Source organism: Danio aesculapii, chromosome 2, assembly GCF_903798145.1.
Source record: "Danio aesculapii chromosome 2, fDanAes4.1, whole genome shotgun sequence".
Taxonomy (NCBI): domain Eukaryota; kingdom Metazoa; phylum Chordata; class Actinopteri; order Cypriniformes; family Danionidae; genus Danio; species Danio aesculapii.
The window spans coordinates 15,538,600-15,563,280 of NC_079436.1; the positions used below are offsets into that span (position 1 = coordinate 15,538,600).

At 39.0% G+C, this 24,681-nt stretch overlaps 1 protein-coding gene and 2 long non-coding RNA genes across 3 annotated transcripts; all 3 read left to right on the top strand.

Moving 5' to 3' along the window:
- The first annotated feature begins 997 nt into the window (after positions 1–997).
- On the top strand, positions 998–24,115 carry nmur1b (neuromedin U receptor 1b). The gene is made up of 3 exons (XM_056473437.1): positions 998–1,195; positions 9,269–10,151; positions 23,628–24,115. The coding sequence occupies exons 2-3, from the start codon at positions 9,290–9,292 to the stop codon at positions 23,975–23,977; spliced, it is 1,212 nt and encodes a 403-aa protein (XP_056329412.1). The 5' UTR covers positions 998–1,195; positions 9,269–9,289; the 3' UTR covers positions 23,978–24,115.
- Positions 12,223–12,964, top strand: LOC130241584 (uncharacterized). The gene is made up of 2 exons (XR_008838889.1): positions 12,223–12,258; positions 12,587–12,964. It is a non-coding gene; the product is annotated as an uncharacterized LOC130241584 (long non-coding RNA).
- LOC130241578 (uncharacterized) lies at positions 19,085–19,914 on the top strand. The gene is made up of 2 exons (XR_008838888.1): positions 19,085–19,208; positions 19,537–19,914. It is a non-coding gene; the product is annotated as an uncharacterized LOC130241578 (long non-coding RNA).
- Positions 24,116–24,681: the final 566 nt, after the last annotated feature.

The window sequence follows — 24,681 nt, forward strand, 5'->3', positions numbered from 1 at the left end:
ATTTGCTGGAGCAGCCATTTGTACTGATATTCAAAAGCATAGTGGACATTCTGAAGTGCACTAAATCAATCCCACTCTGCACTGCAATGAGTGTACCTGTGCAGCTCATGTACTCAACCGTTAGAAATACCTGTATGAAATTCTTTGTCTTACCACAAGATGGCGTCCACAACGCAATCCTCTCTCTGAACGAAGTGTGAACTGTACGATTCTAAATTATCATTATTTTATTAAAGTAATGGTTGTATACATGTTAAAAATCAAAATGCTTTTTAATACTAATAGACAGGTCACTAATTGGTAAACAACTATCAGAGGGTCTGACCATGAAGTCTAGCCTAATCTTTGATCAGTCATCAAAGTGCAAACAGCATCCCTTCTGCTGCACTGAGTGCTTAAATCCACCCATTCTTTATGAAAGGGGCTATTTGCTCTGTCAAGTGGACTAAGGGAGTTGATTAGGTGCAGCAGGTGATGTGTTCAGAATTATATAATATAACATCCTCACTATCTTTCAACTTGTCCCTGATTTATCAGGGGTTATTTAATATAATATAATAAACAAATGTACAATCATATATATTCCATTTAATAATAATAATAATAATAATAATAATAATAATAATAATAATAATAATAGTACTAATAATAATAAGCAGAAGAAGAAGAATGTTATGTTTACTAACTATATATATATATATATATATATATATATATATATATATATATATATATATATATATATATATATATATATTTTTTTTTTTTTTTATATATATCTTAATTATTTTTTAATCATTAAAAAATAGACTTTAGAACCCCACTACATATAAACTTGAATGTTATAACAGGGTGAGAATAAATGTGTACTGTTCTTTGTTTAAAGCGAGTGAATGACTACGTCACTAGCATTTGCTTTAGTGAAATATTACACACTGACAGTTCCGTTCATAATGCGTAAGAGACTTGACAGATCATCTATCTCACTACACAGAGAAGGAAACAGTGTGTGTGAGAGAGCAAGCAAAGGGAGTCTGCATGTGTATGTAATGTTTCTTTTCATTGCGTTTCAGCGCAATGTCAGATTACAGCATGATGAAACAGGAGGGATATGTGAGGAGGAACTGAAAGGCAAGACAGTCATGAGAATCAGTCTTTTAGGAATACGTCTGAGAAACAACAACATTTTAATAAGGTAGGTTACATTGCAATATCAATTGCAGATACTGGTTAAGATACAGTTTTATTATTTTTATTATTTCATCTAATTTGTCTATTATTAGTTTATTTAAAAAGCTATAATAGATTCTTCAACTTTCAAATAATTAACTTTAACAATTTAGGCAGTGGGTTGTCTAATTTAAACACCTGAGAACAAAGTAAAGAGAAAACAAACTGAACAATTTTTACAAAGTAAATACTTTTTTGTTTATGAATTATTATTATAATTATTAAGTTAAAAAAATGAAAATATAGCTTCATACAATATAAAATAGAATGTTACACAGTCATTTTTTAATGTCCCTTAAAAATATACATTATACAATGTACTTCTATCAAATAAAAAATGGCTTTGTTTTTACAGGATTTTATTTTATTTATTTTAGTATTTTTCACTGCATTGTGTTGTCTCTTAGGTTTAAATTAAATTAAACCTAGTCCTTCTTTTGCAGTAGTCCTTTTGAAAGTGCAGTTTTATCTAAAACTAGAAACTAAACTATCCATGTAAAATGTACTGATTAAATGTATATTATATAGAAATTCTGGTATAATATTTAAAATATGATATATGGAAAACTATTTTGACAGTGTGCATTACGTGACAGTATATAAAGTAATATGTCTTTGCAAACTGAAATTGAAAAAGAAAAATCATGCAACATACAAAAATCTAAACCTATTTAAATAAATAAATAAATAAATAAATAAATAAATAAATAAATAAATAAATAAATAAATAAATACAATTCTCTCGCACTGGTCCTAAAAAGCTTCAGACAGTATTTCATACTGTCTGTCCAATTAATGATAGCCAGAAAAAAAACAAACAAACAAAAAAATATATATATTTTTAGAGACTCTAAGGTAGGCGTCAAACAGTGAACAAGAACATGCAGTGTTGGGGAAGCTACTTTTGAAATAAGCTACTCATCATAAAAAAGTTACTCATTAACAACTATAGTTAAATCTGTCAAACTAACTTTTTGAAAAAAAAGTACTTTGTAGCTACACTACAAGTAGTTGTCTACACTACACTTATCTACAGTACACAGACAGATAGTATACTGCAAATAAATTTATAGCCATTAATGAAGATTGTTTTGGTAAAATATTTGTTAAAACTGTGGCATATAATTATGATGTCAATGCTTAATGTTTTATTACACACGTTTTAAAATTTCCTTAACAGGGGTGTATTTCACAAAACAATATAGCCAACACAAATTCTGGTGTTGGTGTAAATCCATCATGTCCATACATGCCAACATTTGTCCCTGAAAATCCGGGAGACTGAGGGGTTAGGTTCAAGGGAGAGGGGTCTGAATAACACTGTTGAGAACTGGGTACTGTGTACTGTGGTGTTAGTAACTGTACTATTAAGCGTGTTTCGGGCGGCCGCTGCGATGGAATCCTATACCAATGTTGGCGACTTGAGGGGTTCACAGACCATATCAAAATGCTGAGGACTGTGGGCAAAATAACAAAACGGGAGGGTGGCGGGAGATGGGTCTGAAATACGGGAGACTCCTGGGAACAACAGGAATGTTGGCAGGTATGATCATGCCAATGAACATTAGAAACAAACTGTGTCACAAACTTGTTTGGTTGAAACTACCTCTAGATCTGTAGTTAAAAGCATATTTCCTTGGCTATTTTCTATGTTTATTCCTCCCTGTTGTCCAATGATTTTCCTAATTAACATAACTTGCCAAGTTACCCTTATTAACATAGTTAAGCCTATAAATTACACTTTAAGCTGAATACTATTATCTTGTAAAAAGCAAGAAAATAAAATATTAGACTGTTATCATGACAAATCAAGACAAAAAAAATTAGTTATTAAAACCATTGAAATTGTTTACAGAAGCTAAAGCACTTAGTAACAACACTTTTTTTATTTTTAAAATGTGCATTTTAATAAACTGCTTAAATGTAGTTATTTATTATCTCACATTGAATATACAATAAGCATGATATTAAATAATGCACCGTGGCAAGTTATAATATAATATAACACTGTGGATAATTATAATGTTTGTGTAGGATATATAATATAAATATATATAAATATATGTGTGTGTACAACATCAATACAACATCAATAGAACATCTTTTTGCTAACGTGCACATCTCAAAGTAAGCTTTAAAGGACATGAATGACAGGGCTGTGCAACTGGCGCAAAAAATGGTTATGTCTTACCACACACACAACAAGGAGTATTCTCTTCACTAACAAAACAGAGGACGGACTCGGGTTTCCCAATATCGAGTGGATATATACAGCTACTAGAATAAACCATCTATTGCACATGTTGAACAACCATGACCCGATGGTACAAAGGCTAGCCCGGGGCTCACTGCTTCTGGATCTGGGTAAATGCAAAGTGCCATATGCAGCTGGAGGACAACCAAGTTTCTTAGGATTCAGAAAGAAACTCAATGGGAAGCTAGATACAGCTTCTGTGGGATTTGGAGTGCACTCAGACTGGCCGGACCTGAATGACTTGTGCAGCAGCAATAACATACAGCTGAGCTGGAGGAACACAAACGGACAGCAGGTGAAAGCCAGCGATGAGGCGATCATGGACACTGATAACACATATGCTGAAGCAATTTTAGTTAATGGTGGAGTAAAGAAAGAGCTGAAGAGCATGGCGTGCAGGTATGAGATTCTCCAGCACTTTTACACACAGCAGCGCAGTTACTGGACACATCTGCGGCTACAGGGTAAACTGGCCTGTCTGTAGAGTGCGGATCACAGTCTCACACACTGCACTACATAACTCCGCTATTGATCACACTATTCTTAAGTTCGTCATCAGAGCTCGTTTACACACACTTCCTACAAAGTATAATCTGTCTGTGTGGTACCCGAAACACCATGAGCCCTTCTGTTTACTGCATAGCGACAGAACGACGGAATCAACAGCACACATAATGAACGGCTGTCCTGCGTTCAAAGGCCTTTACATCGCACGTCATGACCGCATTGTGAATTTTATAGCTAAGAGGGGGACAGAGTCAGTGTGCACAGTGCACTAAACACTAACAAGTCATTAGAGATTTTCCAAACACCCCTGATATTGTTTTTGTGGATGAAGTATTGAAAACATTCTAATTATGGAAGTAGGCTGCTGTTTTGACGCATACATGGATTTGTGCTATTCAGAAAAAATGCTGAAATATCAACTATTAGTAAATGCTTTAAAAGCATGTGGTTACAACACAAATTTTGTGGTTTTAATCTATGGTTGCCAAGGGCACGTTCATAAATTGTGTGTGAGGGGTCTACAAATTGCCAGACTCAGTAAAAAAAACTCTAAACAAATTGCAAAGTACTGTTCTGTTTACTATTTACTCACTACTATTTACTATTTACTCACTACTATGCGCAGACTTGACTGAGTTTTTTAATATTGTCACACACAAAAAAAAACTCAATGGTTTTATCTACTGCTTGTACTGTGAAACATCACGGGCTTTTTATGATTATTTGGATGTTGTGTTGCTTTAATTAGTATTTGTCATTCCAAATAAAATTAATCAAATGTGTGTGCGTGTGTGTGTGTGTGTGTGTGCGTGCATGCGTGCGTGTGTTCATTATTTTACCTGTACAAAACAAAATGGCATCTATGTCTCTATGGCTTTTCTGAGAAGTTGTTACTATATCCCCTTGAGGAACATCATTACAGAAGCTTATCTTCAATTCAATTCAATTCCTATTTATTTATATAGTGCTTTTAAAATGTAGATTGTGTCAAAGCAGCTTAACATAGAAGTTCTATTAATTGAAACTGTGTCAGTCCAGTTTTCAGAGTTGAAGTTCAGTTTAGTTCAGTTCAGTGTGGTTTAATTTCACCGCTGAGAAGTCCAAACATTGTAGAAACAAAACACATGCACAGCTCCCAAATCCCAAACCAAGCAAGACAGTGGCGAGGAACAAACTTCACCAATTGACGAAAGTGGAGGAAAAAACTTTGAGAGAAACCAGGCTCAGTTGGGCGCGACCATTTCTCCTCTGGGGAATGCTAGACGTCCATCGTGGAGAACTGCAGGTGTGAGTAGGTTACAGTATCATGCTCTCCGCTCCTCCATGACCACCACAGCATCAGCTCAGGATGTCGCCTGGCCCAGCATTATGGATACCTTGGCATCATTTCTTCACAGGTCTTGGATCACATCAATGGTGCTGCATAATCTCTAGAGGCCTCGAGATGAGTAGCCCCAGGTAAAAATAGAGAATAATGAAAATAAATAGAGTAGCTGCTGTTCATAGTGTATTAAACAAGATATGAAAAATTGTGACAGGAGGAGTGTGTCCAACGGGTGTTTTGTCAAGCCCGCTTATCTGCATGGAGCAAACTCACGCATCAAACTACAAAATACTTTACTAAAATATCTTTAGGTCTTTAATCTATTTTTGAACTGAGAATGTGTCTAAGCCTCGGACATTATCAGGAAGGCTATTCCAGAGTTTAGGAGCTATAAATGAGAAGGCTCGACCTCCTTTAGTAGAGTTTGCTATTCTGAGTAATACCAGAAGCCCTGAGTTTTGAGATCTTAAAGAGTGGGTTGGATTGCAGCCAGACAGAAGGTTGGTTAGATAAACAATATTTTATAATCAATACGGAACTTGACAGGCAGGCAGTATAAAGAGGATAAAATTGGGGTGATATGATCATATTTTCTAGACCTGGTAAGAATTCTTTCAGATAAATTTTGCAATAAATGAAGTTCATTAATAGAGGATGCTGGGCAACCAACAAACAGAGCATTACTTTAATCTAACCTAGAAGTCATAAAAGCATGAACTAGCTTTTCTGCATCTGAAATGGATAGCATACTTTATAACTTAGCGATATTTCTCAGATGAAGGAAGGTGGTTTTTGTGACATAGGGGATATGATTTTCAAAAGTTAAGTTTCTGTCTAATATAACACCCGGATCTTTTACAGTAGAGCTAATACTAAGTTTGTATCCTTTCGATTGCAGGATGAGTTGTGAGATCTACTGTGTAAATGAATTAGGACCAATAAGTAATAATTCTGTTTTGTCTAAATTAAAAAATAAATTAATTTGTTGGTCATCCAGTCTTTAACATCTTTAATACACTCAGTTAACTTAGACTGTTCAGACGTCTCATCAGGTTTTGTTGAAATATATAATCGAGTATCATCTGCATAGCAGTGAAAGCTGATCACATGTCTTCTAATGCCTTATCTTACGTGGTTCAAACCAATAGTTTTTTGGAAGAGTATGATTTTGGAAAAAACTTTGAACTTAATTATTTATTTCCCAAAGATGCATCAAACTATGGTAGTTCACCCACAGGCTATGTCATTGTTTTGGAAATGCACCCCAGACTGTCAAGAATCAAAGTACATAATTGGAACGAATGTAGCATTTCAATAACAAAATGTAAGCAACTTAATTTAAATACAGTAGCATGTTCTCAACAACAACAAAAACAACAACAACAACAACAACAAAAATGATACAGATGAGTCCATTTTGCTAAGAAGTAGCCCACAAACAACATTCTTACTTCAAGTTAACTGCCAACTGTTAGACTACACTGTCAAAAAAATTGCTGTGATTTTATTGGTTTATTTTTTTTTTAAATGTTACAATAAAAACACGTAGCCTGGTTAACAGTACTTTTTAGTTAATATATATGGTAAACATTTGACTTTCCCAGAATTCCCAGAATTATTTGTAGATGTTTGTACTTTAAAACATTGGTTTTCTTAACATTTAAATTAAATATTGTAGTTTACTGTAAAAATGTAAAAAATTATTTTATGGTTTGTACTCTATTTTAATGAAAACATACTGGCAACAACAGCTGCCTTTTTGCCAGTAAATCTGATGTATTTTTATTTACAGTGCACTTTATGGATTAAATTTCAAGTGTTGTTAGTAGAAAAATATTTTTTTACAAAATAACAGTAATACATTACAAACAAGTGTAAAACCAGATGTGTAATCTTGTAAGATGCTATGTTGGTTTGTACCATTGTAGTTACCTATAGTTGCTGAGCTTCTTATAGCTACCCACTGCCCGGCACTGCGGAACAAGCCCTGTACTCTAGCATCACATATTAAATAACTCAAATCATGAATTAATATGTTTATTCAGTTTGATTTGCTCAGTTTATGCAAGTTTTACATGTAAGTACACAAGAGACATAGTTGTTACTGTTCATAATGTACACACAGTGACTGAAATGGTAGCACTGTTGTGGCGTACATTGTGTTCCCTCAAAAAACACATGCACCCTGGTGCCTTGCAGGACTGTGAACAAAACTAAGACTCTACCAACATGCAGTGTTTACGTTCTCATTAAACTACCTCATGACTTTTAAAAGTGGACAGGAATAGAATAAATTTACACTGCATGAAGGCCATAAAGAGGGGGCCTATGAACTATTTGTTTTTACAAAATAGGGCACAATGTAGTGTATTTTAAATTTTGTACTGCACAGTGTTTAATGAATATAACAGAAATTAAATACATATAAAATAATGGGAGTATAATGCCAGTACATTTTATCTTATTCAAAACTAGAAACTATCAAATTGAAATATAACATGTATATTATATGTTTTATTACAAATGACAAATAATATAAAAATATATTTGCAAAAGTTGTGTGAAAGTGTACATATAGAAAGTTTCAGTAGCTTGCTTTTAAATTCAATATTTAATTTTTTTTTTTGGATGTAAAATTTTATCAGTTTAGTTTATTTTTGTAAGGTTCCATGTGTCAACCTGTGTTGACTATATTAGTTAGCATGATCAACAATCAATATATATAAATATAAATGAAAATCTAAAATAAGAGTGAATATAGGGCTCCTCGATTATGGGAAAACTCATAATCACGATTATTTTGGTCATAATTGTAATCACGATTATTCAAAACGATTATCAGTTGAAGTCAAAATTATTCGCCCTCCTGTGAATTTCTTTTTTTAGATACAAATATTTCCCAAATTATGTTTAACAGAGCAATCCGAAAAATCAGAGAAATCAGTTATTAGAAATGAGTAATTGAAACTATTATGTTTTTACATTTTTCCATTGAACAAAAATGATCGCCAATAATTCAGGAGGACTTTTTTCCTCCCTGTAAATAAGAAAAGGGAAATAAATACAACCGAATAAAAATATGAAACAAACTGTGCTTTAAGCATCTTCACTGTAAAAAAAAAAAAAAAAAAAACGCTAATTATAGCTACAAAAGTCCTTCGTTCAAGAGCAGTGAGTGATTTTCCCCTTTTGTTATTTGATTAATGATAAACACAGTCGGCAGCAGAAATATTTCACGCTGTCACTTTAAGAGCAGTGCGGTTCAGATTAATGGTTTCTCTTTTACATGTCATTTGATTTTCAACTCGTTTGTTTATTACACAAATGAGAGTTAATATAAATAATCACTAAACACTGAGTTTTGACACAAATTTGCATGTATTTGAACATTAAAGCACTCACATTAAGATGACTTTAGATGTGTGTGCTCTGCTCGTCTCTGAGGCTGAGCGCGCACACACACAACAGCATGCGATCTCTTCTGTGCTTTTAAAAACATGAATGATTCGAATGTACATCAGTGAATGATGCGTATCGCGTACTACTGTGAAAGTTACATTACAGTACATGCTTTTAGTCTTTTTCACGTAAAACTGAGCTTTGCGGAGCAATGTGTACTGGAAAGGGGGTGGTAAATTATGGAATAATCGTTTTATCTTGATTAATGATTTTTATCCACACTCCATCATAATTCATAATTATCATAATTGTTAGAAGACAAAATCGAAAGCAAAACCGAATTTTCGATTAATTGCACAGCCCTAAGTGAATAATATTAGGATTTTTTAAATAATTTAAATAAATTTTGAAATGCAAGTTATTTCAGTAATGGCAAAGCTGAATTTTCACCAGTCTTTATTACATTTTTAATTGCCACATGATATTTTGTGGAAATTGTGAAATATAACAGTTTAAGCATTTGACCTGTATGTCTTTTTTTGTAACCTCCATAGGTAATTTTCATCTGATAATCAATGATCCAGTACAACTGCTCCTCTCCCAGCTCGCTCTTCACAATTGTGAACACGTCATGGTGCTCCACCAAAGAAGAAGAATGTCAAAACAGAACAGCAAACCTGTCAGACCTCTGTCTATCCCGGAGTGCCTACCTGGAGAAATACCTGGGACCATGTCGCTCACCCTTCTTTCTGCCTATATGTGTCACCTACCTGCTCATCTTTGTAGTAGGTGTGGTGGGCAACATCCTAACTTGTATTGTCATCACCCGTCACCGCATCATGCGCACAACGACAAACTACTACCTGTTCAGCCTGGCCATTTCTGACCTCCTTGTACTGTTGCTTGGCCTCCCGCTGGAGCTTTATGAGCTCTGGAGCAACTATCCTTTTCTGTTTGGCATTTCTGGCTGCTACTTCAAAACCTGCCTCTTTGAGACAGTCTGCTTTGCCTCTGTTCTCAATGTTACAGCCTTGAGTGCAGAACGTTATAGAGCGATCATTCATCCTCTGCACACCAAACATGTGGCGACGAGTGCTCATGCCAAGCGTGTTATCCTTGTGTTATGGGCTGTCTCTCTATTGTGTGCCTTGCCCAATACCAGTCTCCATGGTGTGGAGATGTTAAAACCCCGTTTTGGACTTACTTTCCCAGAATCAGGTGTGTGTACAGTGGTACACGATAGGTGGATCTACAACCTGCTAGTGCAAGTGACAGCACTGCTGTTCTTCATACTGCCGATGCTGACAATCAGTGTGCTATATGTGCTGATTGGCCTACAGCTGCACCGGGAAAGGGAATGCTTTGATTCAAAGATCGTGCTCAGTCAGGATGGGGTCAATCAGAGGGCACGTCATCGACAAGTCACAAAAATGCTTTGTAAGTCCTATTCCAGCATAACTGCTTTTAGAATTTAGAAAATATTTTATATTATATGAACTAAAACAGGGGCTGCACGGTGGTGCAGTAGATAGTGCCGTTGCCTCACAGCAAGAAGGTCACTGGTTCGAGCCTCGGCTGGGTCAGTTGGCATTTCTGTGTGGAGTTTCTCCCCTTGTTTGCATGGGTTTCCTCGGGGTGCTCTGGTTTCCCCCACAAGTCCAAAAACATGTAGTATAGGTGAATTGGGTGGGCTAAATTGGGTGGATAAGTTGGCGGTTCACTTCGCTGTGGCGACCCCGGATTAAGGCCGAAAAGAAAATGAATTAATTAATTAACTGAAACAAAACCATTTTCATCTGGTAATAAAGGAGTAGTTAACCACCTCAAAATATTTCAATTACTATGTCTCAGGCCAGCTTAGATAGAGGTGACCTTTTTTTAGCTGACGTCCTATGTTTACACTATAGTTGTAGTGCATCTGTATTATTGTTCAACACCCTTAGTTCAAATTTATCTTTTGTGACATGTGGGATCAAATTCAAGACCCTAATTATGGAATGCACTTCACCACAAGGGAGGATTCAGTATAACACACACAGGTATTGCTGAATGAACAAAGCGTGTTCAAATGATGTGTTAGGAGAACAGAATGATTGTTTTGATTATAATCTGTTTATTTTGGTCAAATGCAGCAAAATATAAATACCCTCTTTTTGAGCACATCCTTTCAACATATTCCATAACAATCATGTTTTAGGTCAGTAAAAAGTTGGTGGTCTTTTGGTGGGATGTCTTTTACCCCTTTTTAATTTTTCAAAGCTTGATTTGCCTTATTTTGAGACTTAAATAATTTTACACTCATAAGTAAACTTTTGAAAAAGCTAGTTTTGAGTTCTGAGATCAATTTTCTTTTTTAGAATTCCAAATTGTATTTATACTCAATGTGGAAAAAAAATCTAGATTAGAAATTTATTCATTTAATTTGTTGATTGAATTTATTGTACTCTCTAAAAAGCTGGTTTGTTTTGGACAAATCGTAGTGTGAGTAGGTCCCAGTAATAGTAGTATTGTAGCATTGTCTCTTCCTTTGCAGTCAGGAATGTGTGCAGAACATGGTTTTGCATTGTCTTGTTGAAATATGCATAGACGTTCCAGCATAAGAAGGCAGCATAATGTGCTCCAAAATCTCTATGTACTTTTCAGTATTAATAGGGCCATCTCAGAAGTGCAAGCTAACTTTGCCAAGGGCACTGACACAACACAACGCTGTCGCACAGCAATTCGTAACTTTTTGATTTATTGGCTAATTCATATGAATACGTACAATCTCATTCATACAATTTAGCACAATTTGCTTATCCCCCAATGACAGTTGGGCTTAGGGGTGTGGTTTGGTGCCACACCTTTTTGAAATGGTATATTTTCGTAGGACTGAACAAATTCGTACAAATTAGCGACTAAATTGATAAAATGTAAAATAGTTAAGTTTCCTTATGAGATCAAGCTACACATACCTATACCATGAAAGACCTGGATTTTGGACTTGTTGCAGGTAACAGTCTGGTTGATCCTTTTCTTCTTTAGTCCAGAGCACATGGCATCCATTTCACATGACGATTCTCGATGCATGGCTGCCTGAGGGATCAGAGATCACGGTTGTTCAACTTAATCTGTCCTTTATGCACTGAAATTCTTCCAGATTCCTTGAATAATTTAATTGTGTTATGCACTGTTGAAGGTGAAATGTCCAAAAGTCTTCCTGTCTTTCTTTGAGGAACATTGTTTTAAACATTTCAATAATTTTCTCACACATTTGTTGAAAAACTGGTGATCATCAGCCCATCTTTCCTCTTGAAGGACTAGACCTTTCTTGGATGCTGCTTGTGTAAAAGGCCATTGAGTAATGTTGAGTTTCGGAGACTTTTATTCTCAAATCGCGGCACATACCGAAACCGGAATAGGCGCTATTGAATACAGAGAGAACTGTTGTTGCATCAGTCATTGCCGAGCGCGGCTCGTTGTCTGAAGTAGCGCTGGAAACGTGCATTGTTGCTATACTGAGTGTCTAACTGGATGTATTTGTGCTTCTGTGCGTGTTATGAGAGTGAGTACAGTTCATGTTATAACATTTATTTAGAAGTTATGCTTATTATTCTCAGTTATCACAGAGATACCCGATGTCATTATGCTAATTAGTATGCGTTAGCATCGCGATCGCGATTATATTCACTGTTTGTTCAGCTGAAGTGTTCATATGCATAATGTTTTGTTAGTAAATGTGGATATTAGTCTGTGATTACATCTAATCATGTTTATTTCATGAGGGAAGAGCCTAAAATGTATATGTTAATGGTGTTATGTGTAAGATTGCTAATGTAAGGATGTATATGACTGATTGCTGATGCTGGAGTGTTATTATTTGTCTGTTACAGAGAAACCACAACCTTTATAAGCACAACTCATCGGCTACACACTCATTTAATCAGGACATCAGTAAATTAACAGCTCCGCAAGGGCAATCTACATTGTGAGGAAAGGCTCTTATGTTTGTCTATGGCCAAGTGATACGCTCATAGCACTCTGAAGGCTCTTTGGAACACTGTTTTACCCACATACCGCAAACCAATCTCAAGGCTGGGCCTAAACGTCAGGTCCGTGGGCTACTGGTAATAGTGTTCTATAATTCATCGTCCTTTGAACCTGTGCCCCGGAAACAATTGGACATTTCAGTGTACATCTGCTAATATTCACAGTTGGCTCTTCTCTCTCATGTTCATACTTACTTGCCACAATAAATGTGTTTGATTTCATCCCTCCCTCTGTCGTGTTCTAACAGACACACCTGGTTCACTGCTATACATAATCGAGCTAGCCTCTGATATCAGGTAGCCTTCGCTACAATTTTGGTCCTTCGAGCCGGATTTGCAGCTGTGCTGGGAGTATGGAACAGAGTGGTGAAGGATGGGCCCCACATACTCGGCCCAAAAGGCAAATAAGACAGCCATCTTACTTGAGAGACTATGAAGTTGGTGCAGTGCGAACAAAGGTGCGTGAGCCCATACATAACAGCCCAACACACCACACATATAGAGAGGAACATTGGAGCCCGCAGCCTCATGTTAGGTGGAGTAGCGCACCTAATGAGCACGATGATTACTCCTTTCATCAGGATGAGAGCCTTGGATCTATGAGCTTAAGATGGCCAAGCACCCCAATGCCCTATACTGATGAGGTTACTGAACAGAGTGTGTCACATAGAGAGAACATGCCAAGACAAAGGGCTGATGAGAGTTTACAGCATAGTTATACATCACTTCCTGAGCATAGAAGGGTAGGACACCTAGAGAAATCATCAGACAGGGTGCACACAGTAGTACAGCAGGAACGAGTCACAGAACCCTGGCCAGTGCCGCCACCTCCATTATCTGATGACTTTATCTCACCGGGAAAAGAGGAATGTGATGACAGACTGCCACCACCACCATGGCCCTCCTCACAATATCCACCAACATGCATAGTAGGGGAGGAGTTAAGAGTAGTCACTGTTATAGATAGGATGATGGGAGAGTTGCAGCTCATGCGGGACAACGCAACATCTAGTATTACAGCACATTCACGTTTGCACTCCACACCTCATGACTCAGGCCACCCTTTGCCTAGCCAACGTCATGAACAATACGGTTCACAGTCCTGGTTACGGCCGCCAGAATCTTACCCATCCATCATTCATTCCCAACGTCGAACTACTCATGCGGAGGTACCTGTATCTCACTACCAACCCAGGCCCCACCAAAACAGTCCAAACCCTTACCAATATAGACAGTTCACGCCAGTATTAACCACTTTAAGTGGAGGCGAGTACAAAGGGCCAACCCCTAAAATCCCTCTCTTTGTTCATAAAGACCCGATGGAGTTCTCCAGGCTAAAACTAGCTTTAACAAACTTGTTGCCCGCTGATGCCACGGAGCTCTTTAAATATCAGGTTCTGGTGGACCATTTAAGACTTGAGGAAGCTTGTCTTATTGCTGACTCGTATATAAACTCCCCCACGCCTTATTCAGACACTATGGCGGCCCTAAATGAAAAGTTTGGTCAACCGCATCATGTAGCTTTGAAAAGGATTGCAGCAGTAATGGATTCACCTGAGGTCCGAAGGGGAGACACATTCGGCTTTGAGCGGTTTTCCTTGCACATACAGTCACTGGTGGGCATGCTACAGACCCTGGGCCCCGATGGTGAAGTGGAGCTGAGATGTGGCTCACATGTTGCCAGACTTCTCACTAAACTTCCCTTGGAGATGAGAGCAAACTTTCGGCGTCAGATGTTCAATCGCCATGGACATACACACACACTACTTGATCTGGCAGAATGGCTGAGATATGAGTCGTGGTGCCAGGGCTATGACAACCCCACAGAGGTTCGCTTCCAAAGGCCACCTAGCTACCGGGTTGAAAAACGCCACAGCAAGCCAGCAGCCACTGTGCTACATGGAGCAGAGAGCTATATGCCGAACCAAACAATCAGACCCGAAAGTCAGAGCTCATGTGTGGAAAAGGGAAAAGTCAAGGTGAAACCCTACTGCCCATATTGCGACTGTACTGAGCACTTTTTAAATAAGTGTCTCAAGATTCAGAATCTCACTACGGAGGAAGTGAGAGAGTGGATAAGAGCTAAGAAAAGATGTTGGAGATGTGGGAGATCACATCAGGCTGCTCAGTGTGACCTTAAGAGGCTCTGCAGTGTATGTCAAGGCAAGCATCTGAGAGTTCTGCATGATGTCAATGCACTTCCCAAGGATGAGCATCTGAAGGCAGAGAGCTGTCTTGTTAGCACTAGTACAGAAGTGCTTTATCTGGACAGGCCCACAACGACCTCTCGAGTTTTGCTGAAAGTGGTCAGAGTTTGCTTGCATAATAAAGACAAGACACTCGACACGTACGCTATTCTGGACGATGGGTCAGAGCGTACAATGCTCCTCACAGAGGCTGCTGAGAAGCTTGGCCTACACAAGAAGGCTGAAGACATTGCTCTCCGTACCATACGGCAGGAGGTCCAAACACTTAAGGGATCCTCTGTCTCATTCAGTGTCTCATCTCCCACCAATCCCAGGAAAACTTTCCGGATCGTGAAAGCATTCACTTCACCCCGCCTTGATCTAGCCGACCACTCCTACCCCATCATGAGTCTGAAGAGAAAGTATAAGCACTTGGCAAACATCCCTCTCCATCCATTCAGCCGTGTCAAGCCACTTGTTCTAATCGGAGCTGATTACCCCCACCTACTTGCACCAATTGAACCAGTAAGACTGGGCCCTTCAGGAGGACCGGTAGCTATTCATACAAGACTTGGATGGACACTCCAAGGACCCACACCCTTTGCCCATTGGGTGTCAGACCCCAGTCTATGTCTACTCACAAGCGTCTCACCTGAGACAACAGAACTGATGCGGAATGTGGAGAAGCTCTGGAGGATGGACACTCTACCATGTCAGAGTGATAAACAAGCCATGCGATCAAGGCAGGATAAGGAAGCGGTGGAGCTCCTAGAGGCTGAGACGAGACGAGTCAACGTTGCAGGCATTCTCAGATATGCAACACCCCTACTTCGGAAACGAGACATCCCCCCTCTAAAAACTAACAAAGAAGCTGTCCTCCCAAACCTCAGGAGTACAGAGAGAAGGCTGAGCCGGGACCCCCAACAAGCTGATGAATATAGAGCAGCTATCCGCAAGCTGGTAGAAACTGGAGCAGTCAAGAGGATTGACCCAGGTGAAGCCTCCAGCACTGAAGAGTCGTGGTATATACCACACCACTTGGTGAGCCACAACGGAAAGAACCGTTTAGTCTTCAATTGTTCTTATCAACACCAAGGTCGAAATCTAAATGACACTCTCCTTCCTGGACCAACACTGGGAGCCTCCCTTTTGGGTGTCTTACTGAGATTTAGGCAACATGCAGTAGCAGTCAGTGGAGACATCAAGAGCATGTTCCATCAGGTTCAGCTCTTGCCAAAGGATCGGCCCATCCTCAGGTTCATTTGGCGAGACATGAAGCGACTTGAACCACCGGATATCTATGAATGGCAGGTCTTACCATTTGGGACTGCATGCTCGCCCTGCTGTGCCACCTTTGCCCTCCAACTGCATGCGAGGAACCACAGCAAGGAAGGAGATGGAGTCAGGCACTCAGTTGAACAATGCTTTTATGTGGATAACTGCCTTCAAAGTGTGGATACTGCAGATGAGGCCAGGAAACTAGTGGATGAGCTGAGGGAAATCCTTGCATCTGGAGGGTTTGAGATCCGGCAGTGGGCCTGTAACTTACCTGACGTCATCAAGCACTTGCCTGCTGAAGCGAGGTCTGACAGCATGGAGCGATGGCTCTCCCATGACGAGCCTGATCTACTGGAACCTGCCCTTGGACTCAGCTGGCACTGGGAGACCGATACTTTAAGATACAGAAGTCGACCTCTGGAGTATAGAGCATTGACACTGAGGAATATCTACAAGGTGTTAGCACGACAATACGACCCCCTGGGATTTATTTTGCCCTATACTACGCGTGCAAAGCTGATAGTGCAGCGCATGTGGGACAAACCGAGGGACTGGGATGACCCACATATTCCCCAAGAACTGCAGGAGGCATGGAAAGAGTGGGAGTCAGAGCTACACTTGTTGCCTCACATTTCATTTCCTCGACCATATACTCCTCTTAGTCAGATGGTTGCCTCCAGGCAGATTCACGTATTTAGTGACGCCTCCGAACGGGCCTATGGAGCTGTCTCCTACCTTCGAACTGAGGACAACCAGGGACAGGTGTCCTTGGCATTCCTGGCGGCCAGGTCCAGGGTGGCACCCCGTCGGCAGCATTCAATTCCCCGACTTGAGCTCTGCGGTGCTCTGACAGCTGCCCAACTAGCAAAGACTATTGAACGAGAATTAACAGTGGACATAGATCAGACAATCCTGTGGAGTGACTCTACAACAGTGCTAACTTGGTTAAAGTCGGAGTCATGTCGCTACAAAGTCTTTGTGGGCACTCGTGTCGCTGAAATCCAGGAGCTTACAGGAGGGAGTTCCTGGCGTTATATTGATTCGTTGCAGAACCCCGCGGACGATGTTACACGCGGAAAGACCTTAGCAGAGTTAGCAGGACATAACCAGTGGAGTCGAGGTCCACCCTTCCTCCTCAAAGGGTCTGAAGAATGGCCATCATCACCGGGAAAACAACCTGATTTAGATACCACTGAGATCAGGAAGCTTACTTCATGTAGAATGATAGCGAGAGCTGATAGACAAGAAACCCTGCAGGGGCAGTCTTTTGCCTCTTGGAAGGAAATGGTTGAGGCCACAGCCCAGGAGCTGCATGGGGTGGCAGATGGGCCCCCAAATGCAGCAGACTACAGAAAGGCAGAGATGATGATTTTCCGGAGGATTCAGTCAGAGTGCTTCCCAGAGGAATTGTGTCGCCTTCGCACTGGAAAGGAAGTGCTTCAAAGTAGTCGTTTATTGACCCTGTCCCCGGAGTTTGATTTGAATGAGGGAATCATACGCGTTGGAGGGAGGCTTAGACGGGCTGAATGGTTGGATCCTGCCCTGAAACATCCTATAGTCTTGGATCCTGCACATGCTGCCACAAAGCTTCTTATACAGGACTATGATGCTCGTCTTTGTCATCCAGGCCCTGAGCGAGTGTTCGCAGAGATGCGCCGCAATCTTTGGATCATTCATGGAAGGGAGGCAATCCGAAAGGTGCAACAGCAGTGTCAAGAATGCCGCAGGTGGAAATCCAAGCCAGTAGTGCCGAAGTTAGCGGACTTGCCTTTAGCCCGCCTGCGTCTACACAAGCCAGCATTCTACTCCACTGGGGTCGATTGCTTCGGACCCTTCCAAATCAAAATCGGACGGCGCTCAGAAAAGAGATGGGGAATCATCTATAAATGCCTAACCACACGCGCAGTTCATTTGGATCTTCTGCACAGTATGGATACTGACTCTTTCCTTATGAGTCTTAGACGGTTCATTGCTCGCAGAGGGACTCCAGTTGAACTTCTTTCGGATCAGGGTACGAACTTTAAAGGAGGAGAGAAAGAGCTCCGTGACTCCTTCAACAGCATGTCCTCAGACCTTCAACAGCTCTTAGCTAAACAGAAGATTGACTTTCGCTTTAATCCCCCTGCTGCTCCTCACTTTGGGGGTGCTTGGGAGAGGGAGATCAAGTCAGTCAAGTCTGCTTTACATACCGTAATAGGTGTTCAATCAGTCGCAGAAGAGGTACTGTACACTGTGTTACTTGAGGTTGAAGCCATTTTAAACACAAAACCACTGGGCTACACTTCATCCAGTGTTGCTGACTTGGATGCTATAACCCCGAATGTTCTTCTGATGGGGCGGCTCGATGGAGCCCTTCCTCCTGTAGTGTACAGTAAAGATGAGGGCCTAAGCAAGCGGAGATGGCGGTACTGCCAAGTTCTGGCAGATCATTTTTGGTCCCGATTCATTAAGTATTACCTACCATCCTTGCAGTGCCGACAGAAGTGGCATGGCACCCCAGCTGACCTCACAGTGGGTACAGTAGTCTTGATGATGGACCCCCAGTTCCCCAGAGCTTTCTGGCCAATTGGTAGAGTGATAAAAGTGCATCATAGCGCAGATGGTCACGTGAGATCAGTAGACATTAAGGTCAAAGACAAAATCTACACCCGCCCGGCAGTCCGACTAATTGTTCTCCCAGAAATCGCGGAATCGGAGGAGGATAAGAAACACCCTCCAGTGACTTCAGATTAAAAAGTGAGCCTTTTACATGAGCAAATTGCACACAATTTGGGGGCGGCTGTGTAAAAGGCCATTGAGTAATGTTGAGTTTCGGAGACTTTTATTCTCAAATCGCGGCACATACCGAAACCGGAATAGGCGCTATTGAATACAGAGAGAACTGTTGTTGCATCAGTCATTGCCGAGCGCGGCTCGTTGTCTGAAGTAGCGCTGGAAACGTGCATTGTTGCTATACTGAGTGTCTGACTGGATGTATTTGTGCTTCTGTGCGTGTTATGAGAGTGAGTACAGTTCATGTTATAACATTTATTTAGAAGTTATGCTTATTATTCTCAGTTATCACAGAGATACCCGATGTCATTATGCTAATTAGTATGCGTTAGCATCGCGATCGCGATTATATTCACTGTTTGTTCAGCTGAAGTGTTCATATGCATAATGTTTTGTTAGTAAATGTGGATATTAGTCTGTGATTACATCTAATCATGTTTATTTCATGAGGGAAGAGCCTAAAATGTATATGTTAATGGTGTTATGTGTAAGATTGCTAATGTAAGGATGTATATGACTGATTGCTGATGCTGGAGTGTTATTATTTGTCTGTTACAGAGAAACCACAACCTTTATAAGCACAACTCATCGGCTACACACTCATTTAATCAGGACATCAGTAAATTAACAGCTCCGCAAGGGCAATCTACATTGTGAGGAAAGGCTCTTATGTTTGTCTATGGCCAAGTGATACGCTCATAGCACTCTGAAGGCTCTTTGGAACACTGTTTTACCCACATACCGCAAACCAATCTCAAGGCTGGGCCTAAACGTCAGGTCCGTGGGCTACTGGTAATAGTGTTCTATAATTCATCGTCCTTTGAACCTGTGCCCCGGAAACAATTGGACATTTCAGTGTACATCTGCTAATATTCACAGTTGGCTCTTCTCTCTCATGTTCATACTTACTTGCCACAATAAATGTGTTTGATTTCATCCCTCCCTCTGTCGTGTTCTAACAGACACACCTGGTTCACTGCTATACATAATCGAGCTAGCCTCTGAAATCAGGTAGCCTTCGCTACACTGCTTTTGTACCAAATCATAATTACAATCACCTGTTTCAAATCACATCATTATATTACCAATTTGCCTGATTACCAGCCCTAAATTGCTTCTGTACCAACTTTTTTTTTAATGTGCTGCAGGACTAAATAACAGGAAAGGATGTATATTTACAAATGAAATGAAGTTGACCAGACAAAACATGAAATATTTTGTGTTCATATTGTCTGCAATGAAATACAAGTCAAAGTAAATTTGGATGGGAAAAAAAATTCCATCCTGTCAACCTTTTCTGATATATTCATGGGGAAATATATATATATGGGGATGCAGTGGCGCAGTAGGTAGTGCTGTTGCCTCACAGCAAGAAGGTTGCTGGTTCAAGCCTCAGCTGGGTCAGTTGGTGTTTTTGTGTGGAGTTTGCATGTTCTCCCTGCATTTGCGTGGATTTCTGGTTTCTCCCACAGTACAAAGACATCTGGTACAGGTGAATTGGGTAGGCTAAATTGTCCGTACGTATGTATGTGTGTATGTGTTTCCCAGTGATGGGTTGCAGCTGAAAGGGCATCCGCTGCATAAAACAAATGCTGGATAAGTTGGCGGTTCATTCCGCTGTGGCGACCACAGATTAATAAAGGGACTAAGCCAAAAAGAGAATGAATGAATGATACAAAATAAACAATAACAACTTTATCTTGTGAAATCACAAAGCCTTACAAAGAAATACTAAAAAAGAACATAGTTTTCCTAAAAACCTAAAGTATTCAAAGCAGAAAGCCTAAAGTATTCTTTTTTTAAAACTCCATGCTAGAAAAAGAACTAAATGGTCAAATCCAGCACTTAACAATGGCACATTCTGGTGCTGTGTGCAAGGTTTTATAGCTGAAGAAACCTCGTGAAACTTTGTTAAGAATAATCTGTAATGATAAACAGAAAATACTCATCTGTGCTTTATCAGCCTCATGTCATGTTATTGTAAATACAAAGAGGATCTGATTTAGGAATAGCATGAGTCTCCATCTGGCTTATTGTAACCATGGGTCAGCACTACACTGTGTGGCCATCCTCAAAAAATTCTAGCAAGTACTTTGGTACTAGGATATAAACAAAATACTTCAGATCTAGTCAAGCATTCTAAAATTCATAAACACCACCACAGATACATTCCAAGGGTAGCAGTTTGCTTTATAGAAATAAACATTTTACAAGTGTTCCTGGACACTTAAGTCACTCCTAAAAATATGATAATATTCTGCAATGGAAAACACATCTGCAAACCATTTATGCTAAAGCGTTTTAGCGACTAACTGTGGTTTGGTGACTTTTATTGGACATATAAATTCAGATTAGTATTTTCTGTTCAAAATATAATATAATATAATATAATATAATATAATATAATATAATATAATATAATATAATATAATATAATATAATATAATATAATTTAATATAATATTTGTGAACTTTGGAAACTACAATTTATTACACATTTTATGTGTAATGCTTTAGATTAAAACCTGCAAAGTACTGCGCAAGTACAGTGAAGTAACAGTGTACTTTTCAGTAAGTATAGTATAAATATAAAGAACATGTGTAAGTATAAGGGAACAAGGCAAGTTCATTTATATAGCACATTTCATACTCTATGGCAATTCTTTGCTTTACCTAAAAAGGAATAAAAGACACAAGTATAAGAAAATAAAAACAAATGATAAAAGAGATTAAAAACAGATTAAAGTGTGTTAAAACAAGTTATAAAGGAATGAAAAAGAAAAGACAGACTTGGTAGTGTGATCTGTTGGATGTAGCCCAGTGCTCATTCATTAAAGGCACAGCTAAAGAGATGGGTTTTAAGTCTTGATTTGAACGTGCCTAATATTGATGCACATCTGATCATCTGATCAGCTGATTCCAGCAGCAGGGGGCTTAGTAGCTTAAGGCAGATTCACCCTGCTTTGACTGAACCCTTGGGATTTGTAGTTTATATGATACTAAAGAGCTAAGTCATCTGTTAGCTTTGTATTCAGTCAGCACATCTGTAATGTACTGAGGTCCTATGCCATTTAGTGATTTATAGACCAGTAATAATACTTTAAAATCTATTCTGAATGTAACTGGGAGCCAGTGTCAAAACCTGGGGACAGGTGTGATGTATTCTAATTTTCTGGTTCTGGTCAAAATCCTGGGCGCAGCCTTACGGATGAGCTTTAACTGTCTGACTGTCTTTTCCTCCGGTGAGGAGTCCATTAAAGAATCCACCCTGCTGGTGATAAAAGCATAAACATGTTTCTCTAAGGGCTCTATTATAACGGTCTAGATGCAAAGTCTGAAGCACAGGGCACAAAAGCATTAAGGGCGTGTCCGAATCCACTTTTGCTATTTTAAGGACAGAAAAGTACACACTGCGCTGCGACACATGGTCTAACAGGGTTGAGCTTATTCTCTTAATAAGTTATAGGTGTGTTTTGAGAATAAACCAATCAGTCTCATCTCCTATTCCCTTTAAGAGTCAGTTACGTCGCTCCATGGCGCATTTGCTATTTACATGGCAGACTTTATAATTGGAAAAACTGAACGCTTCAAAACAGTTAAGAAAACAGTTAAACAGAGCATCTGCAGTGCAAGGATAAAGGATGAGCCTCTTCCATTGGGCTTTTACCTTCACTTTCTCTCTTTCATGGATAAGGAAACGGTGTTGTACGCTCTCCACTAAAAACGTACATTAGCCTACATAATTAATGTCATTTGTTAATATATATATTCATTCATTCATTCATTCATTCATTTTATTTTCGGCTTAGTTCCTTTAATAATCTTGGGTCTCCACAGTGGAATTAACCGCCAACTTATCCAGCAGATGTTTTTTACACAGCAGATGCCCTTCCGGCTGCAACCCATCACTGGGAATCATCCATTCACACTCATACATTATGGACAATTTTTCTTACCCAATTCACCTATAGTGCATGTCTTTGGACTTGTGGGGGAAACCAAAGCACCCGGAGGAAACCCATGCGAACATGGGGAGAACATGCAAACTCCACACAGAAATATATATATATATATATATATATATATATATATATATATACACTTTTCCTTGATGTTTTGAAACAGTTAATTTCAATGAACTGATTAAAAAAATGGATTATCTGCGATGATGTGAGGACAGTTGTCCCAGGTTAGGTCTCAAAAGTGTCTTAAAGTTAAGTTTTCTAACCCAAATGAACCATGAGATTTACTACATACAACTGTGCTTTCCTAACAAGATGTGCATGATAATTGTAATATATTTTATATATTTTAATATATTTGTGAAAATTTCATGAAAACGTCTTTCACACTGTGTTCATTATGGAGAAAATTATTAATTTAATTCCTTTTGAAATAAGGCTGTAAGAATAACACAATGTGGTTAAAGTAAATCTCTGTAAATAGTTTTCAGATGCAGTGTAATATAATATAATATAATATAATATAATATAATATAAGAAGTCTTCTGTTTATACTGTATATTTTATTAAATAAATATAGTCTTGGTAAGCCTAGAATACTTCTTTCAAATATATATAAAACAAACTTTTTCACATAGTATATTCTTGTAATTTATATTACACTTTTTTGTGCTGACTCTTTCACAGGTGCATTGGTGATTGTGTTTGGAATCTGCTGGGCTCCCTTTCACATTGATCGTGTCATGTGGAGCTATATTGATGACTGGACTGCAGAGAACCACCACGTCTTTGAGTATGTGCATCTTCTGTCTGGTGTCTTCTTCTACTTGAGCTCGGTGGTCAATCCGATCCTGTATAACCTCATGTCTTCGCGCTTCAGAGAAATGTTCCGTGAGGTGGTGTGTCAAAAAGACCATCGTCAGCTCTCAATGAGTAAGGTCACATTACGTAGTGTTGTTTCTGCCTCTTTTTCTGCCTCCAATACAGTCTCATTTTCTGTAAAGTTCAACCCACGTGAGCTGCCACACACACTCTAAAAATGTTTACAGTTTCTGAATACCAAAAAACAATTAGAAGTTACATTAATGAGTGTTTATGTAAGCAAGTAAGCAAAATAATAAGCAATAACATCACTGAGTGCATTTACAAGAAGGAAAAAATTATAAGGATTAAAAAAACTAATAATGTTGAGAAAATTATCAGTTTTTTTATCTTTATACTTTTTTTTATAAAATGTGCATCTTCATTGATTTATGCAGAAATACAATAAAAACAGTAAAACATATATATTATTACAAATTAAAAATTAAAATAGGTGGTGGTGACACTTTATTTCGACAATTAAGTCTAAACATTCTACATGTTTAACTTTGCAACTACATGGCAACTAGAAGTCATTAGAGCAGTCAAGCAGGGGTGCGTTTCCAAAAATTATCGTTAGCCACAAGGTCACAAGTTCCGTTGTTACAAACATAGTTTGTTGATTTTGTGTTGCCTAAATCCGTCGTTCTAACGAACATTCACAAACTGCTTTGCAAACTTGTACGCTTAAGTGCACCCCTAGAGCTCTAGTTAAGCACAGTTCCTAGTTGTGTGCTATTCCCAGTTATCTCCCCTATGCCCTATTCATTTAGGTCATCTCTCCTAGGTATAATTTGCTTTCAAAGTATTTTTGCAGTTCAGCTTTTGCGATCTTCATATTGACAATTGCGCTACCTCTGTAGTGCACTTTAAAATATTT